The following is a 21,259-nucleotide window of genomic DNA, read 5'->3' as shown; positions in this document are numbered from 1 at the left end:
TCAAGTATCTTTAATTAAATTATTTAACACAATTTTAAATTAAATAATTTGTACAAACAATCAATCAAGTTAGTTTTTCAATAAATCAAAATGTCTCGGTAAATTTATTTAGTGATGGAATTCAAATTTATTATTTTTAATTTATAGTAAAAACAACTAAGCTAATAATTCTTAAAGCTATGGAGATTATATTTATAATAACAATTAAAAGAGTAGCTCAATAAAATAACAAAACAACCAAAATAATTATAATGAATATTCAATAAATTTAAAAAAACTGAATAAAAAAAATGACAATTATAATGAAGGGTAATCTGATATTAATTAGTAATACTTTGTAATAAACAGATTTAAGTCTAATTATTCCATTTATAAGTAACTTAGGGTCAGAGAGAAGTTTAGGTGAACAGAAATAGCAGCAATAATATAATTATAATGATTACAGTCAAAGAAGTACAAAACACAATGAAAATAATGACTATGGATATATAAAAAAATCAAATAATAATAGCAGTAACAGCTTATAAGTAAGTGATAAAAACTACTTTAAAAATACAAGCAATTAAAGCAGTCTTATGCCTTCTATAGATAATTTATATGATGGATATTCAAAAAAATCACAAATAAAAAGTGATAAAAAAAAGTAATCGTTATTTTTCAAATTTAATAACTTTGTAAATAGTATTTAAAAACTTTAGTCAACAATATTATGAATAATATGGAAGTAGTCCCAAAAATAACAAAAACAATAACAACTATGATGATTATAATTAAAAGTAAATAAATTTAATTGAATAAAGTTGATATTTAAATAAAACTAATAAAACATTTAAAAGAACTTATAATTCACCAAAGAATAATAAAGGAGATTTAAATTACGATTCATACGAGTTTACATTTGATAAAAAATAAAAGAGTAAAAATCATGGGAACAATTATGATATCGATTATGATAGTAAAATTTCATATACTGATGAATTAATATTTATTTAATTTAATATTAAAACAGATTCAATAATTAAATCTTCCAATCAAACATCTTAGAGAGATTTGTTTGAAAATTAGAATGACTATGATATTTCAGATGGTTAAAGTGATGATTGTCTAGACATCAGTGATTTAGAAGATGAAGGAGAATTAAGAAATAAAAGGTATCAATCAAAGTAAAGATATGAAAAGAGAGAATAAGTATAAGAATGTAAATATATTTTGTATTTTTTTATTATTTATTGGGTTTTATTGGTTAAATAAAAGGGGAGATTGAGTATGCTTACAAAAAATTTAGAGCAAACATGAAGTAGATTATGACAAAAAAGTAAATCAATCTTAGGACTATTTTTAGGCAACTAGATACTGACAATGATAATTTTATTTCTTACATTGATTTTTGTAGAGGTATTTGTTTATTAATTGTAAAAATTTGGAGCTGTAAAAGATTTAAAATGATATTTTATATAAAAAGGATTGAGTTAAATAAATATAAATAGTCATATTTATTTTAATTTGGAAGATTTTGATTTGATTACTTGTTTGTTTGAGAGATTGGATATAGAGAAACAAAAGAAAATATCCTTTGATGCTTTTAGATAGGCTATTTATAAAAATAAAGAAGATAAATTACAAATAAGTAACTTACTAAAGAAAATTAGGTTAAGATTCAATTAAAATGATAAAGATACACTAAATAAGCTATTCTTGTAATTTGATTAGAATAATGATGGGAAAATTTAGTTCAATGAGTTCAAGTAAATAATGCAAAAATTTGAGCTGTAAACAAAAGAAATTGATGTATATTAAAAATGAAATATATTAGTTATTAAAATTATTATAAATTTTATAGGAGTTATTTATTCATTTTGATAAACTTAAATAAAATGAAATCGGTTATGAGGAATTCACAAAAGTATTGTTTGAAGACCATATGATATAGTCTAACATTTCTAAGACAATATAAGAATACATGGGAGAAAAATCTATGTCTTTAAGGCATTTATATGATAGCTTTAGTGATCCCTAAACAAAAGAGCTTAAAATAGGATAGTATATAAAAATGATGAAACATATTGGATTTAAATACTCAGATTCGATTGTTGAAGAAACATTTGATTTTTTTGATGCAGACAAAAGTGGAGCCATATCATATGAAGAGTTTGAAAAAGTCATATACGAGTAAGATAGCTCTTAAAATTAAAATGCTTAGAGTAGGATCCCTATTATTCTTAGATCTATAAGGAGATAAACTTTATCTCGAGGTATTGATATATGTTTAAAATTAAAGAGTGTTAATCACAAGTCAAGAAATCGCTTAACTTTTAGCATCTTTTGTGAATGTCTTAGAGAACTTAATGTCGATATTAAGCAGTTTGAAAAAGAGGTGCTTTTTAATTCATACAAAAGAGTGTAAATTATCTTTTTTATTTTCATGAAAAAAAATATTAATGCATTGTTCTAATACATAATTTTAATTAATTTCAAGCACATTAAGATAAATGCTTAAATTATTATTAAAATTCCTAAAATTAAACAAAACTAATAGTTTTTTAGTTCATTTAAAATAATTTTTAACTAAACTTCAATATAAATTTTATTAATGAAAGATTAAAAAATTATAATTTTAAATATTTAAAAGGAATGAACAAGATTATTTAGATGTTGATAAGATTGTTGATGATATCTTATTCTAAAAATTTGATATCAGTTTTATAAGATAAAGACTACTTGCAAATTTAAAAAGATATAACTTAACATATGGGTAGCTATTCAGCTTTTTTGATGAAAATTAAAATGAGACTATAAATTATTAGGAATTCTGCTAACTACTTGATGTTATTTAAGTAAGACTGAGTACAGAGGAAAGCATAGAAGCTTTTGCCACCTTTGATATAAATCAAGATGGAGATGTTACTTAAGATGAATTCATTCGTGTTTTAGAAGGTTGCTTAAATTGATACTAATTTTTTAGCAAAATTTAACATTTTTGTTTTATTATAGGAAAAGAAGTTGATCACTAAATAAGGTTTGAATAAATGATGAACAACCTCAAAGTGTAATAAAAGGCTCAACAACCTAAAAATTTGTTGCAATTACTTGAGCATAAAGGAATAAAAGTAGAAGAGCTATAGATCAAAGATATGATGAGTAAATTTTTATTTTGATTTAATAAACATATTGATTGATTTTTATAAATAAATAAATAGGTGAAATTGTAAATAGATTTATTTATCATTTAATATTTAAATGTAACATTTAATCAAATGATATAACTTTAAATAGGAAGATCAACTAGATATTAAAAAATAAATTCCCCAAAAAAGCATTTATTTCAACAATAATTAGAACTCAATAAATGGAAAAATTCAATAACACTCATTTTCTGAAATGTATTTAAAATTTGTAAAAGAAAAACCAGGAGCTTTAAAAGAAGAATTTGACTTTAATTAAGTTTTAGAATGTATAATTTACAATATTTAAGAGTTAAATATAGATTTTATTCATGAATTCATTAGAGTTGATGTTTAACATTATTGTGTTTTGACATCAGTAACAGATTTTTAGAATATTCTTTAGAATATTAATATATTTTTCACCAAAGAAATTGTAGAGCAAGCCTATCTCCTCTTCATGAACTCTCAAAATTAATTTGAATATATTAAATTTTTAATGACCATTTACAACCCTTTTTATCTTTTTAAAAGAATCTTCATTTATTAAATGCAGGTAAGGCCTTCTTTCTTATTTTCTTTTTTTAATATAAATGTTATTAAATTTAAAAAATAGATAAAAGATTTCGATTTAGTTGACATGCTCCAATCAATTAAGTAACTTAGTAAAGATTAAAAATAAATTGACTCTTATGAAGAAAATTTAAAAATAACTCCAACTGATTTCGTTGATTATTGCCTATAAACTTATCTAACCTTTGATAAAAACAGCTTTTAGTATATTTGGACTAAGTTTAATCCAAAAGAAAATGAAAGTATTGGAGTGGAAGATTTTGCAATAGGATTATAAATTCCTTACAATTACCATCCATTTATAGACATATAAAATATGGCAGAGTACTAAATTGAGGTAATTAATGAATTTTGCCATTTGATGGCAAGGAATGCATATGAGAGAAATATTAATATTATAGAACTATTTCTTTACTTTGATAAGGAATGCACTTTTAAATTGAATAGTCCTTGCATGCTGTAAAAAATAGCAAATATTCTTTAAGTAAATTTGTATTTAAATGAGATAAAAGATTTAATCTTTAAATTAAATAAAAATTATAGATCAGAATGTCTAACCTAGAAATAAAAGCAATTTATACATACCTCTCAAAAGGTGATTCTTGTGGTTAAATGCCATATTTTGATATTATAAAAAAAACTTAGCTTCCACATATTTATTTAAAAAGTATTCTCGTAATATTTATAAGGATGGAAAGATGGACATTGAAATAATTGTTTGACCATTTTTAAAAGTATTAAGAATTATTTAATTTTTTTATATAAGATTTTTATAATTAATTTTAATTTTGTAGAGAGAACGTTTGGGATTTAGAAATACTAAAATAAGTAATTGGCTATGCTAAAATAAAAAGCATATCAAAATGTATAGAAAGAACTTTTTAAATATGGGTTAATAATAAGAATCAAATGAATTTAAGTGATTTAGAGAGAATCTTGAACATATAAGAAAGTTGGAGTCCTAGACAAATAGAATTAGATTTTTTGAACAAGTAAAATATGAACATAAAAGATTATATTCATCTAATTGATGTTGTACCTAGTTCAAATCCTAACTATTATTTATATTACTATATTAATGAACCAACAACTGAGTTTCTATAAAATTAAAAGAAAATTCTTTAGTAGGGAGAAGAATATGCAATATAGTAAAGATAAAAAGAATAAAGAGGAGGAATTTTATCTGCAGAAGAAGAGCAAATTATTGCTTAAGCTGCCTCATTTCTAACCTAAACAACAAGTAAAAAAGGTAGTAGTGAAAATTTTCCTATAAATAGAAGCAGGTAGAGCACATTATAATCTCCTAAAATGAGAAATTCTTTTATTTCAAATCAATAAAACTTGCTTAAAAAGGACAGTGTTCTTTCAAAATTTAACAAATGAAATAAACATAATTCATAAATTAACTTGTTTTGTCAAAAAATAGTAACTTATATTTTAAATTTAAAATAATTTCTTCCAAGACTAAACTTTATTTTAAAACATTTTTGATCTTTAACGTTAATATAAATTAATGCAATTAGTTTTTATTAGTTAATATAATGAATTATTTTTTATTCATATCTTTAATTCATTATTTAAAATAATAAATTTTATTTAATAAATAATTTTAAAAAATAAAATTTAAGGATTCATAACTAATTTTGTTTAATACAGCCAGTGATTATTATTCGAATTTTAAAATAAAAAGATAAGCTTTCTTTAAAAATAAATAGGAATAGAGAAAGTTATTTTTTTTCAATTAAAATTCCAAATTAAAAATTAATAAAAACCCTAATTGTAACAGCCTACTTTTGAAAAATTATTTGGTTTAATCTTTTCTTGTAAATGAGAAAATATAAGAGGAAATTTTGCTATGACTCACCAAACATAATATTTTAACTTGAATTAATTTAATAAAATAAAAGCAAAAATGACTTTAAAAAAGTATTAAATAAAGTAAGGTTAAATAATAAATGAATATATTTTATTGAAATTAATAATAAAATTTATAGAATTTTATATAAGTTAAACAAAATGAAATATTAGTTAATTTTCAAAATTCACTTGCAACAGTTTTTCTAAAACCATCACAGATTTTATGCTCTAAGACAGACATTAAATCGAAATCTACATTGAAAGGAGTTCCTTAGAGTGGATACTTGACTTTATGTTTAAGGGTAAGTAGTCTGAATAAGAAAATAATGTCTTTATTTTTCTCTTCGTTGCTTGTTTTTAATTTTTACTCTATTGCTTAATTTAATGTGCTTTCTATCCATTTATTAGCCAGATCTCTTTCATCGTTTGATTTACTCCATAGTTTACTATATAAATTTTTTACATTTATTTATATGACTTCACAATTGATAAGTTTATTTACCCTGTTGAGATTGTAACCTTAGGGATAAGGGCATCTGAAGGTCTTTATGATTTAAGCTCCTTTAAATAATTTCTTAGTAAAATAATTAATTTGTTATACATTTCTAAAACTATGTTTAGTCCCTTAAATTAAACTTTTAGCTCTCTCAAATTGATTGTAAATATAATCAATGAGTTTCTATAATTAATTAAAATATGATCATTAAAATATATTTCTTGAACATAAAATTACATTTTTTTAGATTCAGCTGAGTCAATGCTTCTTTGGTACAATTCAAATAAAATATCTACAGAACTTCTTCTAATAAATGCTAGAATTTCAACTAGATTAGCTATGAAATAATTTTAGTTAAAAATAATTTATTTAAACATATATTTAAATATTTACTAGCCAAGCTATTTGATAACATATTTTCGGATTGCTTGTCATTTTCTTGCTTTCTTTTTTCGTCTTACAGAGTCACACCACCTTTACGATTTTTTATAGATAAAGCAAACTTTGCTTTCCACATTTATAACATTAAATCTATCAACCTTCTTCTTGTTGCATTTTCTGATATTTCTAATAATTTATCCATTCTATCCTTTTAATCTCCGCTTTCTTAGATAAAACTTTAAGCTCCTTATACTTAAATTGCAGGTTCTTTAAACATTTTATTCATAATTTAATCACTTTTTTAGTTCTATGCAGTATTTTTTCCATTATTACCCTAGCCACCTCTATTATTAGTTTAATTATTTGAAGGTCCATAGCTCTAATTGTTATTTCCATAGCTTTAATTATTATTATTGTTGTTGTTTGTATAGCTTTGATTGTTAGCGTTTTATCTTCTATCGTTAGGAAGCTCATATTCTGAAGAACCTCTAAATTACCTCTCTTCATTAAAACCATCCCCACCCTATTCAAAGTGAACTCCTCTTCTTCCACTTGCATTAAAGGGTTAAGTGTCAACATTAAACTGATCATGTGCATAGCTAATATCACCCTGGTTTTAAGGTAATCTGTTGTAATCACTTTGATTAAATGCCCCTCTAATATTTTCTTTAGAGCCAGTTTCAAAGAAGGCACCGCTTTAATTAGGTTTTATCTTGCTTAATTCATAATTCTTTAATAAATTTAAAATAATTGAATAATTAATTAATCCATAAATATATTTGTATTTCAAAATCTTACTCTATCAAGTGCTTCTTTATTGAGACTTTGTATTTCACCTAAATAAGCTCTCTTTTATTCAGTGCTCTTTAGAAGTAGCATATCTAATTCTTTTATTTTATTTTTTAGATGTTGAATTTCTTCGTTCTTCAAAGAATTGTTTTCCGAGTAAGTACGTTCTATTTATTCAATTCTTATCTACTTTTCCCTCAATTCCGTTTCACTTTTTGATCTTAAAGTATCCAAACTAAAGCGTAATGCTCCTGTTTCTTCCTCTAATCTCCTTTTTATTTCAATCAGGTCATTAACTTTACGTCTCATTTCAGATAATTCCTTATTAAATTAAAAGCAATAAATAGCAAACATATCAAACTTTTATATTATTAATTACTATATTTTTATCATTCATCTGTGATGTTAAACTCTATATATCGTACTGATATTTTTTGTCGCCCTCTTTTAATCTTGTTAAATTAACCTCTTTATCCATTGTCATATTTTGTATTTCGTTCTTTTATATTAAATTTCTTTATACTACATGTCTTGAATTAATTTTTTATTACAAACAAGTTCGCATTTTTATCATTTTGATGATCAAATTTCACGGATAAATCTGCATTTGCTGTCTATATTTACTTTTTTTATAAAAAAAATAAATTTAAAACTCTCTAAAACCTTAAAAAAACCCTACGTGTATATACTTCTATTGATCTAAATAAACCAAATACATGCGCTTTAAAGTGTCTTTATATTAAACAGACTCAGCTATAACTCTGTTTACTTCACTTTTTAAAAAATTATTCTAAAAAATTTTTTAATTTTTAATATGCATTCTTAAAAACAGTTAAATTTATTGCTAATTACTTCGTTAACTAAAGTATCTATTTCTATCATTTGAGTTTATATTGTATTTTCTCTTTCCTAAATAAAAATAAATTATTTTAATTATTTTCCTATTTAAATTTAAGACTTACTCTTAGGTAAGCTCTCATCTTTTCCATCTCCATATGGTAATGTTATTCATCAAAAAAAACTTCCCTAACTTCTTGGATTGGAGGCAAGGGCTCTCTATAATATAATTAAAAATTTTAAATAAATTATATTATCCCAAAGTAAAGCTTACGATAAATAATTTCCTACTGTAGGATATAAGTGCGCCATTATTTATATAATTTTAAATATTAGATAAGCAAAATTTTAAAAAGATTTGCACTGATTTATTTATTTGAATTATTAGAAATAAAGACTTATTAAAAAAAGATCTAGTTTTTGTAATTAATTAATTAATTGATAATTATTCAAATTTTATCTTCTTCAAACTGTTATTCGAAATATTTACAAATATAAATAAAATGTATGTCAAATATTGTTCATTCAATTAATTTCTAAAATCTAAGTGAAAATTAATTCAAAAAATTTTGAAATAAAAACAATTTAATTTCAAACATAAATTTATAATTTATTCTCTTTGTAATTTAATTTTTTAATAAAATACAATTTAAATAATTCAAATTTACAAGTCTTTAAAATAATTTATTTTGATTAAATTAAAACAAATATAACATATAAATACAGAATAAATTATGTGAAAACAAATATAAATGATATTTTTTCATTCTAAATGAATATTTTAGAAATAATTTATTTATAAAATAGTGTAAAATTTTATTAAAAGTGTTTTTTACAATTAAAAAAAATATTTTGCTTTTAAATTCATCTTAAAAGTAAATCTAATTTTTTACTTAAAACAAACGAATGCTTTTTGATAACAATTTAATTAATATAAATTGAAAAAATTGTTTAAAAAGTTAAATTCATTTTCAGCTGTTTTAAGGTTTTCCCATAATATATGAATATGATCTCTATGGTATACCAAATCCAACAAGTGAAGAATATAGCTTTAAATCATTTATCAATATTTTTCCTAAGCCTATAATTATTTTAAATAACTTGTAAGAAGAAAATAAAAATTATAAAAATATTTTACTTGTTTTTTCGTATGGGACAAACTCATTTTCATTTTCAGTAAATGTCGTCACTACTTATATTTACTAATTCTCTTGAGAATATGATCTGGCATTATTTCTTGCACTATTATTTTACATATTTTACTAGTTATTTACAATCATCTTATCTCTATTAAAATTAGCTGTATTGTTTTAATTTTAGTATTTATTCTTATCATGCTTTAATCTATCTGCAGAATTATGTCTTGTATCTTCAGGATTGCAACCTTTTTACCAAAATTTTAATTATATTTTTTTTTTTCTGAAGAATCTATATTAATTACCTTTGCACCCACAATATTTACAACCATTTTTAGGTAAGGCTGTTTTTCTTACTTTTTCTGGTACTTAACAAAGACATGCCTAAAATTTAAATTTAAATTTTTGTAAATGAAATAAGTAAAATAACTAATTACTTTTCCTGACTTCGAGAATGCTTTCAGACATTATTTACAGCATCCATTTTTCATTTCAAAATCTTAATGATGATTTTAATTATAATTATTATAATTTTGTTGGTTATAATTATCATGATGTGAATGATTATCTTAAACTTTTGAATTGTTAGATCTCACATCACTACTTTTTCTTTTTATTTTTGAATTAGATGGGTTATTTGCTTAGTTTTATATTTCGTCTTCTTTTGAGCATCCTTTGCAACCACATGTCTAGCAACCAGACATGCCGATAGAGCTTCTTCTTTAACTAGCAGGAACGACACAAATACATGTTTTTCCACCTTTGTCATTTTTTTTACACCTATTACAGCACTATTATCATTCAATAAAATAACATGAAAAATTAAATTAATGAATAAAATAATTAATACAGTGTATTATTTATCTCTTCTCCCTTTAGAAGCACTTCTTGTTCTGCTTCTGCTGCTTCTTTTGCTCCTTTTTTATCTAAAATAATTTTGAATAAAAAAATCAATAAATTCACAAATCAATGTTTTATATTAAAATTAAAAATTTATTTTACTTTAAATTATTCATTTAAAATAATATGCTAAATAAGAAGACTTATTTATAAGATAAGTTGTTTACCTTCTTGATTTTGATTTGCTATCTGGACTCCTAGAATAAGAATAATAGCTTCTATGACGACTATCGTTATTAGATCTGCTTCTTGATCTTTTTGATCTGTGACTTGATCTCTTCCTATTTTTATGGGAATCTCTACTTTCTGATCTATTTCTACTGTTGTGGTCTTTTGATTTTTCCTTGTCATTTTTGTTTGATATAGATGTAGAATTTGCTGTGTTTGCTTAATTATTTTCTACTGATTTATCCTATTTGATATCTAGATTTTTGCGCTTTTTAAGTTTTATACTACTGTCGTACTCTTCGCTATCACTTTTTTTTAATGAAGCTTTCTTTTTATTTTAATCATCTTCTGCATTTGAAGTTTATTTTTGATCGCGTGTTTCTTTTCCTGATTATTTTTAATTGTGATTGCTTTTATTATCTTCTTATTCATTAAATATATCATTTATATCTTCTTGCCCATTTTCTTATTCGTCATCCTATTAATCTTATTCTTCGTCATTAGAATCTGAATTATCAGAATAATCATTTTGCCTATAATTTAAGAAACTAATTTTTTAAACTATCATATTGATTAATTTAGCTACTATTTTTTATCTTCTGAACTTTAATTTTCGTAATCTTCATTTTCGTCACCTTCATCATCTTCTTCTTCAAATTCTTAATAATTAGGTTCTGCATCGCTTTCTTCTTAAGAGTTTTCATTAGATATCTGATTATCATTGCTATCATTTTCTTCTTCGCCTTCATTTTAGTCTGTGTTATTTTCTTGAAATTCCTATTCTTCTTTATCTGCAATATTGTTTTAATCAGAATTCTTATTAGAATTGACTTCATCTTCATCTTCACCAAATATCTCATCGAAATCTTTTTCTAGACTAGAATTCAATTTTTACTTATTCTAATCATTCATTTTACTCCCTGATTTATATTTTCTGATTTAAAATATAAATATTTGTTAATATTTTCCTTTTTTATCTATTAAATATTTTTTTTAGCAAACAAACAATACTAAATTGTCTACAATTAGATAATAATTTTATTATCTAATCGAGTTTATCTTTTCATTTTAACACCCTATTTGAATAACAATTTTTACAGTAAACAAATCTCTACCTTTTTTAAATACCACCTGTCGAAATATATTCCTATGCAACTATATATTATCTAATAGTATTATGAAATTGATCTAAATTTTTGTTGAAATTAAATATCACTAATATTATTGAGTAATTAATATTTTGATGTTAAAATAATTACTTCTAATATCCATGAATAACACTGTTAATAAATTAATAGATACTTGCTTTATAATCATTATAAAAATTAAAACATATGATATTTTTTCTTTCATTTGCATATTTATATTTATGAAATTTTCATAATATAAAATTTAAATTAAAATAATTTCAATTTTAAGATTCATTTAATTTTATTCAATAATAATAAAAAGTGTGTCATTTAATTATTTATTTACTTAAAAATATTACTAAATTTTATTAAAAATCCTTGTATTTAAATTAATAAAATATATTAAAAAACTTCAATTAAAACAAAAATGATTTTATCAATAACTTAATTTATTTGAAATTCACTTTTATAAAATAATAAAAAATCAGTTTAAAAATAAATGAAAAACTAGTTAAGAAAATTTTAATATTTTTAAAAAAAACAAAAGTAAAATCATTAAAAAGAAGTTTAATTATTATTTTCATTTGAAATCTTTAACAAAGTTGAATAAGCCGATGATATTGTTTTAAAAATCCAAATAATATTGTAAATTATTCAATTCATAATTAATTATTATCTTAATTTTATTATTCAATTTAAAATAATATCTAATTTAATATGAAAATCTTTCTAATTAAATTATTTGTTTTAATATTTTTTTAAATGGAATTTTTGTTTAAAAATATAAAAGTTGAAATATTTATGATGGGTGAATTTTTATTTTAAAACATTTTCTTTTAAAAAATCAAATAGAAGTAAATGAATTAGCTGTAATTAAGATAATAGCTTGCAAACATATTGATTTTTGGTGAAACAAGTAATATATATCTATCAATCTTCAATTTGGTATATGAGAAATACTTTCACAATGTATAAGAGTTTCACTAAAATCATTAGTTAATAAATTTAAGTAATTGATGTATGGATGGAATGTTAATAAGAATTTTTTAATTTTATGCTGAAGATTAGACATTTATTTTAAATTCGTTTTCGTAACAATTCCCTCTATATTTAGAGTCACAATAGCTATCATTTAACAGTGTAGCCAGAACTGTTGAGGAAATCGATTTCCTTTTGAAGCTCAACGCTTGCTTAGCTGGTGTAGTTGATAGCATTAGCTCTGTTTTTTAATTTATAAATTAATTTGATAAAATATTAAAAAAGTATTTTGAAATTTACCTTTCAGCTTTAGTTTAGTTGTAAATGCTTGTAATTCTAGCTAACTCAGCTTGTAATGAAACAATGTTAGCCTTATGAACCTTAATTTAATCGTTGATAGCTTAAATCTATTATTCAGCTTCAGGAATAAGCACATTATCAATATTGTTTGTAAGAACATTGTAAAGATTGAGATTAGCATCTTCTTTTTAGGTATCAATTGATAAAGCTTCATAAATAGCATTTTAGAGGTTTTTGAAACGTTGAACAATATCGTTGGCATTTTATTTATCAAAAAGAGAATTCAATTAAACCAAGGCTTCAATAGGGCGACCTCTACCAACACTCTTAACTTAAGCAAGAACTTAAGAAACGTTTGTATTATCTAAATCGGGGACATCGGGGTTGTTAACCAAACCATCTTATGCTTGTCTAATCAATTCATCAAGAACCAAAGCTAATTAGCTTTAAGTTTGAGTTCTTTGTTTATAAGCATCTCTATCTGTTTGATAGATATTTTCAATTTTAGCTCTTTCAGCTCTTAATGCAATAAGCTTATCTCTAAGTAATTATCTTTATGTTCTTAAATCAGTTATGGCTTAGTTTTCAGCAGCAATTGCATCATTAATTCTTTTAGTATCCTTAGCGAATTAATCATCATCAGCTTATTAATCGGCAAGAAGGATGTTGTGTAAGCTACCAATGTTATCACCAATATCATGAATCTTTTAATATCCAGTTTACTTAGTTTAGAGTAAAGCCTTGACGTTTTGTAAAAAAGGAGTTGCCTTTTCATTAGTTTTCATCTACAAAATATAAAAAAAACTTTAATAAGATTTATAAAACAACAAATACAATTTAAAATGTATAAATTTTTCACAAAATAATTTTGCATCGTTTTACCAATCAATCTCCATTAAATTATAAAATATTTTTGACTAAGTTTTCTTTGTTTATGTTTCAATCATTTATTTATATTTATCTCCTCTTATATTAGTTTTGAAAATTTTGTCATAGATAGAAATATTGATTGATTGATGATATTATGCAGATTAGTAAAATGTTTTGAGAAGTTATTTTAAATTGTTACGATGTTAGAAAGAACTTTCTAAAATTTCTTAGAGCTGTAAATTTAATGATTTTCATGCTTTGACTTATTTGCGTAAGCGATAGCTAAGACGCAAAGTAACAAGCATATTAAAGTTTTTGAATTCATCTTATATGATCTAATTCAAGTCTTTTCTATGTAATATTTTTCTTTGTATTATATTGTTTTTCTTGATTTTATTCAATTCTTTTTAAAAGTCGTTTTTTCTTTTTCTAAATTAATTCAAAGCATAACAAGCAAGCAAGCAAACCTTTTATTGATCAATTAATCAATCATTATAATTGGTTTGACAGATTTTTTGTTTCTCTTCACAAACAAATCCATATAGTTCTTCTTATCTTATTTATTTCCAGCTATTCGTTTTTACTTTTATAATTAAAAAACTGATAATTTGCCATATTCATGAACATTTGTTTTAGATCTAATTGGTTTGTTTGCTATTTGATTGCATAAAAAATCTAATCTATATATTTGAAAAATTAAAATATTTTTTAACTTATTTTTGAATAAATATATTTAAATTTCTAAAGCAAAATATTTTTAGAAACTAATTGATTGAATAAATAATTATCAAAAATTTAATTATTTATTTCCTCTGAATTTCATTTACTAAGAAAGTAAAAATTTGGTAATTCTTTAATATTTGAAAATCTTCAATTTTTAATTAATAGCAGTACGATGCTGATTAAATAGGTCAAAATAATTATTTTAGATTAGAATATTTATTTCTGTTTAAAAAATATTTTCAGTAAAAAATAAATAATTTCTATAAAACTTATTCTATAAAATAAAACCAATTTAATAGAATAAAAAATTATTTTATTTATTTTTATAAGGTTATAATTCTATCCTAAAAGGTATGAATTAATTATTAGCAAGTGAATTTATTTAATTTAAACTCAAATAAATTGTTTCAATTTTTTATAATTAAAATTTGTAGTTATTAATTTTGATAGATTAATATAATTGTTTAAAAACATTTAATTCTATTAAAATATAAATTTTTAGAAGAAATTCATTTTCAAGAAGTAACTTAAGCGAAAAAAAATTTTTATTATTAATTTTCTTTTTAGATTATTAATTTATTTAAATAGATTTAAATTGATTTAAATTAGATATTTAATTCATTTTAGATTTTTAATTTTAATAATTTTTTTTTAAGATTAAAATTCCTTGATTTATACCAAATTATAAAAAATAATTTTACTTTAAATAAAATTTTTATTTTTCATAAAACTATCTAAAAAAATCAGAAAAGGAATTAATTTAAAGGCCTCTTAAAAATTAAAAAAGTATTTGTTAAAGACTAAATAGAAATAAATATATAACAGAACAATTTATAAAATAATTTTAATAATTAATTAATAAATTAATTTTTTATAAAGTTTAGGAAATCCTATTCTCACTTTAAATATCTAGATTCAAGGTTCTTTTCTATTATTGATTGCTATATACAATAAAATTGTTAGCAAATTTATTAAATAAATAAATAATTAGACCTTATTTAATTAACTATAAGATTTAATACAGTTCACTTATTAAGTTAATCTTTGCAAAAATAAAAATAGAATATGACTCAATTTTAGTTAATTATGTTTTTGGTAAAATTATTGTTTTTATTATGAAATTAGATATTTATTATATATTTGATAATTTAAAATTATCTTTATTTAATTAGTTATTAAATAAAATTGCTAAGAAATGACTTTGATTGATAGTTTATTTTTTAAAATAGCCTTCATTAGTTTTTTATAAAGATTGATTAATCAATCATAAGGTTTGATGATTTTCTTATGGCATGCAAGACAAAAATTGTAAACTAGGTGTTTCTTTTTTATTTATTTAACATTTTGTTTGATTAACTTAAAATTTTTGCATTTTGTTAGTTATGTATATTTAACTAAATTCTTATATGATAACATAATTTATTAAGAAGAAATATTTGTTTAGAGAGAGGAAACCCAATAATATAAAGTCCTTAGAAAGCAATTTTCATGATGAATATTATTATTTTAAATTAAAAAATGTTTTTATTTTATATGTATGTATGTATGAGATTTGAGAAAGTTACAGATAATTATGAATTAATTTAAATATGAGAAAGGTATGAGATGATATAAGAATTGGAAGGTGTGATAGATTTAATTAGGAGTTTGTATATTAGATTAATTTATATCAATGTTTTTATTTTAAAAAAGTATTAATAAGATAGAAAAGAGCTAAAAGATCAATAATTTATACTTCTAGCTAGAGTTTTTTTATCAAAAATTTGAATTTCTAAAATAAGTAAATTTATTTATTTATTTATTATTAAAGTTATTGGTGTAATATAGTTTGTTTAGAATGAAAGAGGCTTGGTTATTTATTTATTATTTAAATTTTTGTAATGGTTAATAATTTTTTAATTGCTTGTTTGTTCATTATTCTTTTAAATTTCATAGGTCTTTAATTTATTAAGATTTTTATTTTTTATGTTTTATATAATTTGATATAGTTATTTTAATATGATTAATAGAAATTTTGCTATATGTTAGATTGTTTGTTTAATAAGTTATTAGATAAAATATTCTAATTATTATTGAATATCTGATTCACTCACTCACTAATCAGTCGAAAATCGTTTAATCATTGAGCGAGTAAAGAATATTTAAATTAATTTTCCAAAGTGCTAAGAGTTATGCAAGAAACAGATAGCATTTAGGGCAGACTAGAATGTATCGAATTCCACAAAAGCTGTAACTTTTTTGTCTTATTTACTTATATCGTGTTTAGTTACAGATCCGTAAGGCTTAAAAATGTTTAAGAAATCTTATTCTTTTTTGATTAGCTATATCGGTATATTTGTTACATAAACAGTTTTGCTTACAGGATTATAAAAGTTGTTTTTCTTATTATTTTAACTTCCTGCTCTAGACCTGGGATCATTATATTTATTTACAAAATAATCTGATTATTAATATTTTTAATTATTTTTGTCATTTTATTAAAATGATTGAAATTGTTACAAAGTTTTTGAACCTTAATTTTGTCTAATAATTATTGTTTTATGCTTAGCATACGAAATACGCATTTGATCATCACCTTAGAAGCTCATATTGTTTAGCTAATTTATTGCCATTTTAGCCTAGCTTACTTCTTCGTATTAAACTAATACAGTTTTCTTTTCCCTTAAAAAGAGGATAGAGTGAACATAGCCAAAGTTACGGAAAATATTGTAGACATTTTCAGGAGTAACTTCATTTATTTTTATATTTTTTATGTAAATAACGGGTGATTCTTCTGTTTATTGTTATTAACCTAAATAAGATAAAGATTGAAGGGGCAAATTTTCGCTTTACTCATTGTGCTAGTTAGATAGAGAATTTTTTGATTTAAGGGTAGAGATGTTGTTAGGTTCATCTTAAAAATTATTGTTCGATAATGCAACTCCAGATGAAAAGCTCTAATCTAAGCTATTTTCTTAAATGAGAGGCGTAGATGAAGCAAATTGTTAAGACTGTTGCTGAATTTATTGCTATTATGATGGATGAGAATATTATTTGCTTAAATGATTGTTAATGAAACCTTAGGAAGAATTAGTGGTGTTAATAAATTATGAGCTAATATTATTGCTAGATAAATCAACTTAATTTAATTAAAGACTATCTAATCTAGAAATTTGCTAGTAAAGATGAGTTTTACATGAATTTGGATAAGATGGAGAAGTTACTGTATGAAAGGGACTTGGTGATGAAGTTGAGCAAGTTGATTTCGAGTTTTAGGTGATGTCAATCATTGACTAAGGACCTATAAATGACTAAGAAGGCACCTTGAACTCTTTTTATTATAAAGCCTGTGAAAATTATGAATTCATCTATGAATAATAATTATCTTAGTTATTCTGTTAATGCGCAACCATATCAGAATTCAAGAAAACAAGGCTCCCTTTTCTAGGAGAAATATCTGTAAGAGATTGGCTTTAAGTTGATGATGGATTGTTCATATTCTATTAGCAAGCTGACTATAGATTGAATTCTGGTAGATTCTAAATACTAGTATTTCCTTAATCTTAAATCTAATTAAAGCTTTCGAAGCTTTCAAGCTTAGTAGGAAGCATAGAACAAGAGCCTTAACGATAATTACTATCATTCTTTCCTATGTTAACAGTTTTTGAAGTAGTGATAGCATTACTATTTCCTGCATTACTAATCTCATATTTTTGGTCTAGTGGAGATTTGAAACAGTCCAATTCTTCCTTGATTCCATTTTCTTCTTAAAATTGCTAATTAAAGCCACTTCCACCTTATATTTAAAATGTTATTGGGGAGAAGTAAGTAGCACTTTCATTTCTAACCGATCCTATATTTGTTTGGGAAGAAGATAATTTATTATGGATTATGCTGCTTCCTAATGTGATATTCCCCTAAGAAGTAGGCGTGGATGTAGATGTGAGTGATTGTAAACTTTGCGAGTATGGCTGAATTGTTTGGTTGTAAAACTAAGAATTTGCTGTAAATTAAGTATTTTAATGAGGCTACATTACTATATTTTATATGAGTGGATTCACAGTATTTGGTGGAGCTACTGTAGCTTGATACTATTACTATTGTATTAATTCCTCTTAGTTTTGAGGATTCTATTAACTTTTTTCAACATAAGTTATAGCTCCAATGGTCTATCCTATCGAATTAGATACATTTTTGAAGCCATGATTATTATGAGATGTTTGTTAATTCCTATTTTGTTGGTTAGGAGTTTTTATATTACTGAAGCTATTCTATTATTAGCTCTAAGCGTTTTTAGGAGAAGGTATAGAAGAAGATGAAGAAGGGAGATGCTTAAGGTTCAATTATTCCTATTCTTATTCTTAGTTTCCTTATATTTTATTTTTGCATGAGGCGTGAGAGCTATGATTTATTGCTTATTATTAGAATTTGTTATTGATTTAATTAGAATTCGAGTTGGAAGAAATTAAGTTTTAAGTAGTTGAATTTGTAATTTTGTTTGAAGATAAGCGATAGTCCTTGCCTTCAGTTTTGTAATTGCAAAGGTTTAAGTCAGTTGTTTATGAGTAGTGAACTTTGAATTTATATTTTTAGTTAGGAAGAAGAGGTATCTTGGCCCTGTTGAGGGCTTCTTTAGCCTTTTTAGCTGACTCTACACTGTTCATTTCAATAAATGCCTTAGTAGAGTCAGTGCTCTTCTAAAATATTAGCACTTTGTTGACAAATCCATAAGGTGAGAATATTTATTGTAGCTAGTCATTTGTTATTTGCAAATCTTTTAATTCAAATACTATCACTAACAAAACAGAAGAGGGACTACCTTATTCCTCTAATTATTATTAACTTTTTTCTTTGTTAAATTTTTCGCAACTTGCGTTTTATTCGTGGTGTGTTTGAAATTATTTTTTAGAGTTTTGATAGAAAGGTTGTTATTGCTATTATTGTTGTTGTTGTTGTTATTGGTACTAATGTTTAACGTGCGTTGTTTAATCTATCCCTTAATCTTATAATTAGTGGCAAGAGACCTTTTCATTATTCTAACCCACATTCAACTAAAAATTTTAAGTGTATAATGTCTGAGAAGAGATAAATTATTAGTTTATTTAAATTTATTGCTATTATTAATAATTTGATTGTTATTAGCTCATATCTTGTTGTTAATTATTCTGGTAAAAACCGAGATTATGTGGTACGTAGAATCTAGATGCCATTTATTATTGTTGATGTACTTAATGGCTACTCTTGCTACCATTATTTATTAAGTATGAATTTTGATCGAAATTCAACTGCTGAGGATTATTTATCATTTACTAATCATTTGAGGCCATGTGCTCTTAATGATAATTTTAATTGATCTTTTAAAACACAGGCTGTTATTGAGAATAATTTAAACAGTTTCCTTGAAATACAAGAGATTTATCAGCAGATGAAGCCGCGCTAAATTAATCTTCGTTCCTGCTAGAATACTAATTCTAAAAATTCTGCTGACTATGATTTTGAGGCATGCCCGAATAGCTTTGATGAAATTACTAATTCTTGCTAAGCGATTTTTACTAATACTATTAATGCTACTGCTACTAAGATAAATAACTTGGTGAACTAAATTGCTAGACTGCTTATTGTTTCATATTGAGAAGGAGTTGCTATTTTTTTAATTAAAGGTTTGATTTTTGAGGGAAAAGGAGCTAAATGCTTAGGCGTATTAGAGGTCCTTCTTTGCTGCTTTAAGATTTTGAAAGTATTTATTGATAGGTCTTATGCTCAATAGTTGCAGCTAGAAAAGGGCAGCACTACTTTTATTAGTTATTTGATTTAAATTTCTTTAATTTTTTTAATTGCTGATATTTTAAGTAAAATTAAATGATTATGCTTTTATATTTTTTCCTTTTCTTAATCTCCTTCCTTAATTATTATTATTTTTCTTTTTTCTTTATCCTTGTGAATTACTATGAAAGTGGATGGGTTTCTTATGTTTTTAAATATTAGAACTATTTATTTGCATGAAAGCTAGCTAGAGATTGATTTATTGATTGATTTATCAGCAATTTGTTGGTATTCTAAAGAAATACAGTTTGTTATTTGCTGGCTATTTTTTCTAAAGCTAATATATCAGATTCAATTTACTTTTCATTAAAAAAATACCAATAATTTAGAAATAGAGGAGGAATATTTCAGTCAAATATCTCAGCACCACATTCATTTAATTAATATCCCTATAAATATTCTTTTTTATAATTTAATTCACACATTGAATAGGCTAATCAATTTCTACTCAAATAACTAGCCTATTTTTTTTATATGTATTATCTATCTTTCTTACTACTCCATTTTTACAACCATAAAAATTTCATAGGGATTCCATATTTTATCTGATATCTGAAAATGGCAGAAAAATCATAACTCACTTAACTTCCAAACAAAGGATCACTTTATTTAAATTATTAAATTTCCAGTTTGCTTAAAAATAGCCTGAATTCTAATTAAATAAAAAAGAAGGATAATTGTTGTAGATTAGATGAAACTTTGAATGAGCTTTTAATAAAACTTAGAATTTCTAATGATAAGTAAGTTTAAACAAACAAATTCTTTAAATTTATATTGAAGACTTTAAAGATTTTATTGTTAATTATTTGATTATAAGTTGATATTACTTAAATAATTCTGAAAAATAAACGTAATTTTTACATCTATTTTTATTTATCTTTTTCTGTTTAAGAAATTCGAAAATTTTGCCAGTATTTATATTCGAGTTAGATATTTAAAAAAAGAAACGGAAAAATCTTATTTCGCATTATGACTTATTTTTTAATACAATTATTTTTCCTCAACATTCTAAGAAGAAAGAGCATACCTTACTAGTATTTTCGCTTATCTACAAAGGTACCTATTATGCTAATAATTAAACAAACATAAAATAAAGTAGATATTAAAATTAATAAATTAAAAAGATAGCTTTTTTTACTAGGTAAATTAAATAATTTC

General features: G+C 23.1%; 5 protein-coding genes across 5 annotated transcripts; 1 reads left to right on the top strand and 4 right to left on the bottom strand. All coding sequences in view use genetic code 6, as the record gives it.

The window, feature by feature from the left end:
• Positions 1 to 90: 90 nt before the first annotated feature.
• On the top strand, positions 91 to 5,117 carry TTHERM_00686000 (EF-hand protein; the record flags this gene model as incomplete). The annotated part of the gene is made up of 16 exons (XM_001025202.2): positions 91 to 98; positions 148 to 327; positions 377 to 643; positions 699 to 776; positions 837 to 955; positions 1,010 to 1,198; positions 1,255 to 1,395; positions 1,463 to 1,788; positions 1,841 to 2,400; positions 2,630 to 2,934; positions 2,992 to 3,138; positions 3,198 to 3,205; positions 3,274 to 3,717; positions 3,778 to 4,218; positions 4,278 to 4,468; positions 4,529 to 5,117. The coding sequence occupies 16 exons, from the start codon at positions 91 to 93 to the stop codon at positions 5,115 to 5,117; spliced, it is 3,993 nt and encodes a 1,330-aa protein (XP_001025202.2).
• Positions 5,118 to 5,769: 652 nt separating this feature from the next.
• On the bottom strand, positions 5,770 to 8,406 carry TTHERM_00685990 (hypothetical protein; the record flags this gene model as incomplete). Its single annotated transcript, XM_001025201.3, has 11 exons — positions 5,770 to 6,037; positions 6,094 to 6,270; positions 6,325 to 6,424; positions 6,481 to 7,198; positions 7,267 to 7,578; positions 7,637 to 7,756; positions 7,809 to 7,880; positions 7,937 to 8,047; positions 8,110 to 8,166; positions 8,220 to 8,313; positions 8,369 to 8,406. 11 exons carry the CDS (start codon positions 8,404 to 8,406, stop codon positions 5,770 to 5,772), a joined length of 2,067 nt encoding a protein of 688 aa, XP_001025201.3.
• A 659-nt stretch (positions 8,407 to 9,065) lies between these two features.
• TTHERM_000685989 (hypothetical protein) lies at positions 9,066 to 11,529 on the bottom strand (the record flags this gene model as incomplete). The annotated part of the gene is made up of 8 exons (XM_012800316.1): positions 11,414 to 11,529; positions 10,885 to 11,232; positions 10,298 to 10,831; positions 10,081 to 10,156; positions 9,668 to 10,021; positions 9,536 to 9,614; positions 9,233 to 9,478; positions 9,066 to 9,175 (listed from the first exon to the last, which is right to left on the bottom strand). Exons 2-8 carry the CDS (start codon positions 11,208 to 11,210, stop codon positions 9,066 to 9,068), a joined length of 1,725 nt encoding a protein of 574 aa, XP_012655770.1. The 5' UTR covers positions 11,211 to 11,232; positions 11,414 to 11,529.
• Positions 11,530 to 12,556: 1,027 nt separating this feature from the next.
• On the bottom strand, positions 12,557 to 13,901 carry TTHERM_00685980 (hypothetical protein; the record flags this gene model as incomplete). The annotated part of the gene is made up of 3 exons (XM_001025200.3): positions 12,557 to 12,647; positions 12,707 to 13,491; positions 13,776 to 13,901. The coding sequence occupies 3 exons, from the start codon at positions 13,899 to 13,901 to the stop codon at positions 12,557 to 12,559; spliced, it is 1,002 nt and encodes a 333-aa protein (XP_001025200.1).
• A 2,491-nt stretch (positions 13,902 to 16,392) lies between these two features.
• TTHERM_00685970 (polypyrimidine tract-binding protein) lies at positions 16,393 to 19,905 on the bottom strand (the record flags this gene model as incomplete). The annotated part of the gene is made up of 1 exon (XM_001025199.2): positions 16,393 to 19,905. One exon carries the CDS (start codon positions 19,903 to 19,905, stop codon positions 16,393 to 16,395), a length of 3,513 nt encoding a protein of 1,170 aa, XP_001025199.2.
• Positions 19,906 to 21,259: the final 1,354 nt, after the last annotated feature.

The sequence above is a fragment of the Tetrahymena thermophila genome (genome assembly GCF_000189635.1).
Source record: "Tetrahymena thermophila SB210 genomic scaffold scf_8254365, whole genome shotgun sequence".
NCBI classification, from domain to species: domain Eukaryota; phylum Ciliophora; class Oligohymenophorea; order Hymenostomatida; family Tetrahymenidae; genus Tetrahymena; species Tetrahymena thermophila.
This window is presented reverse-complemented; position numbering and strand designations above follow the sequence as displayed.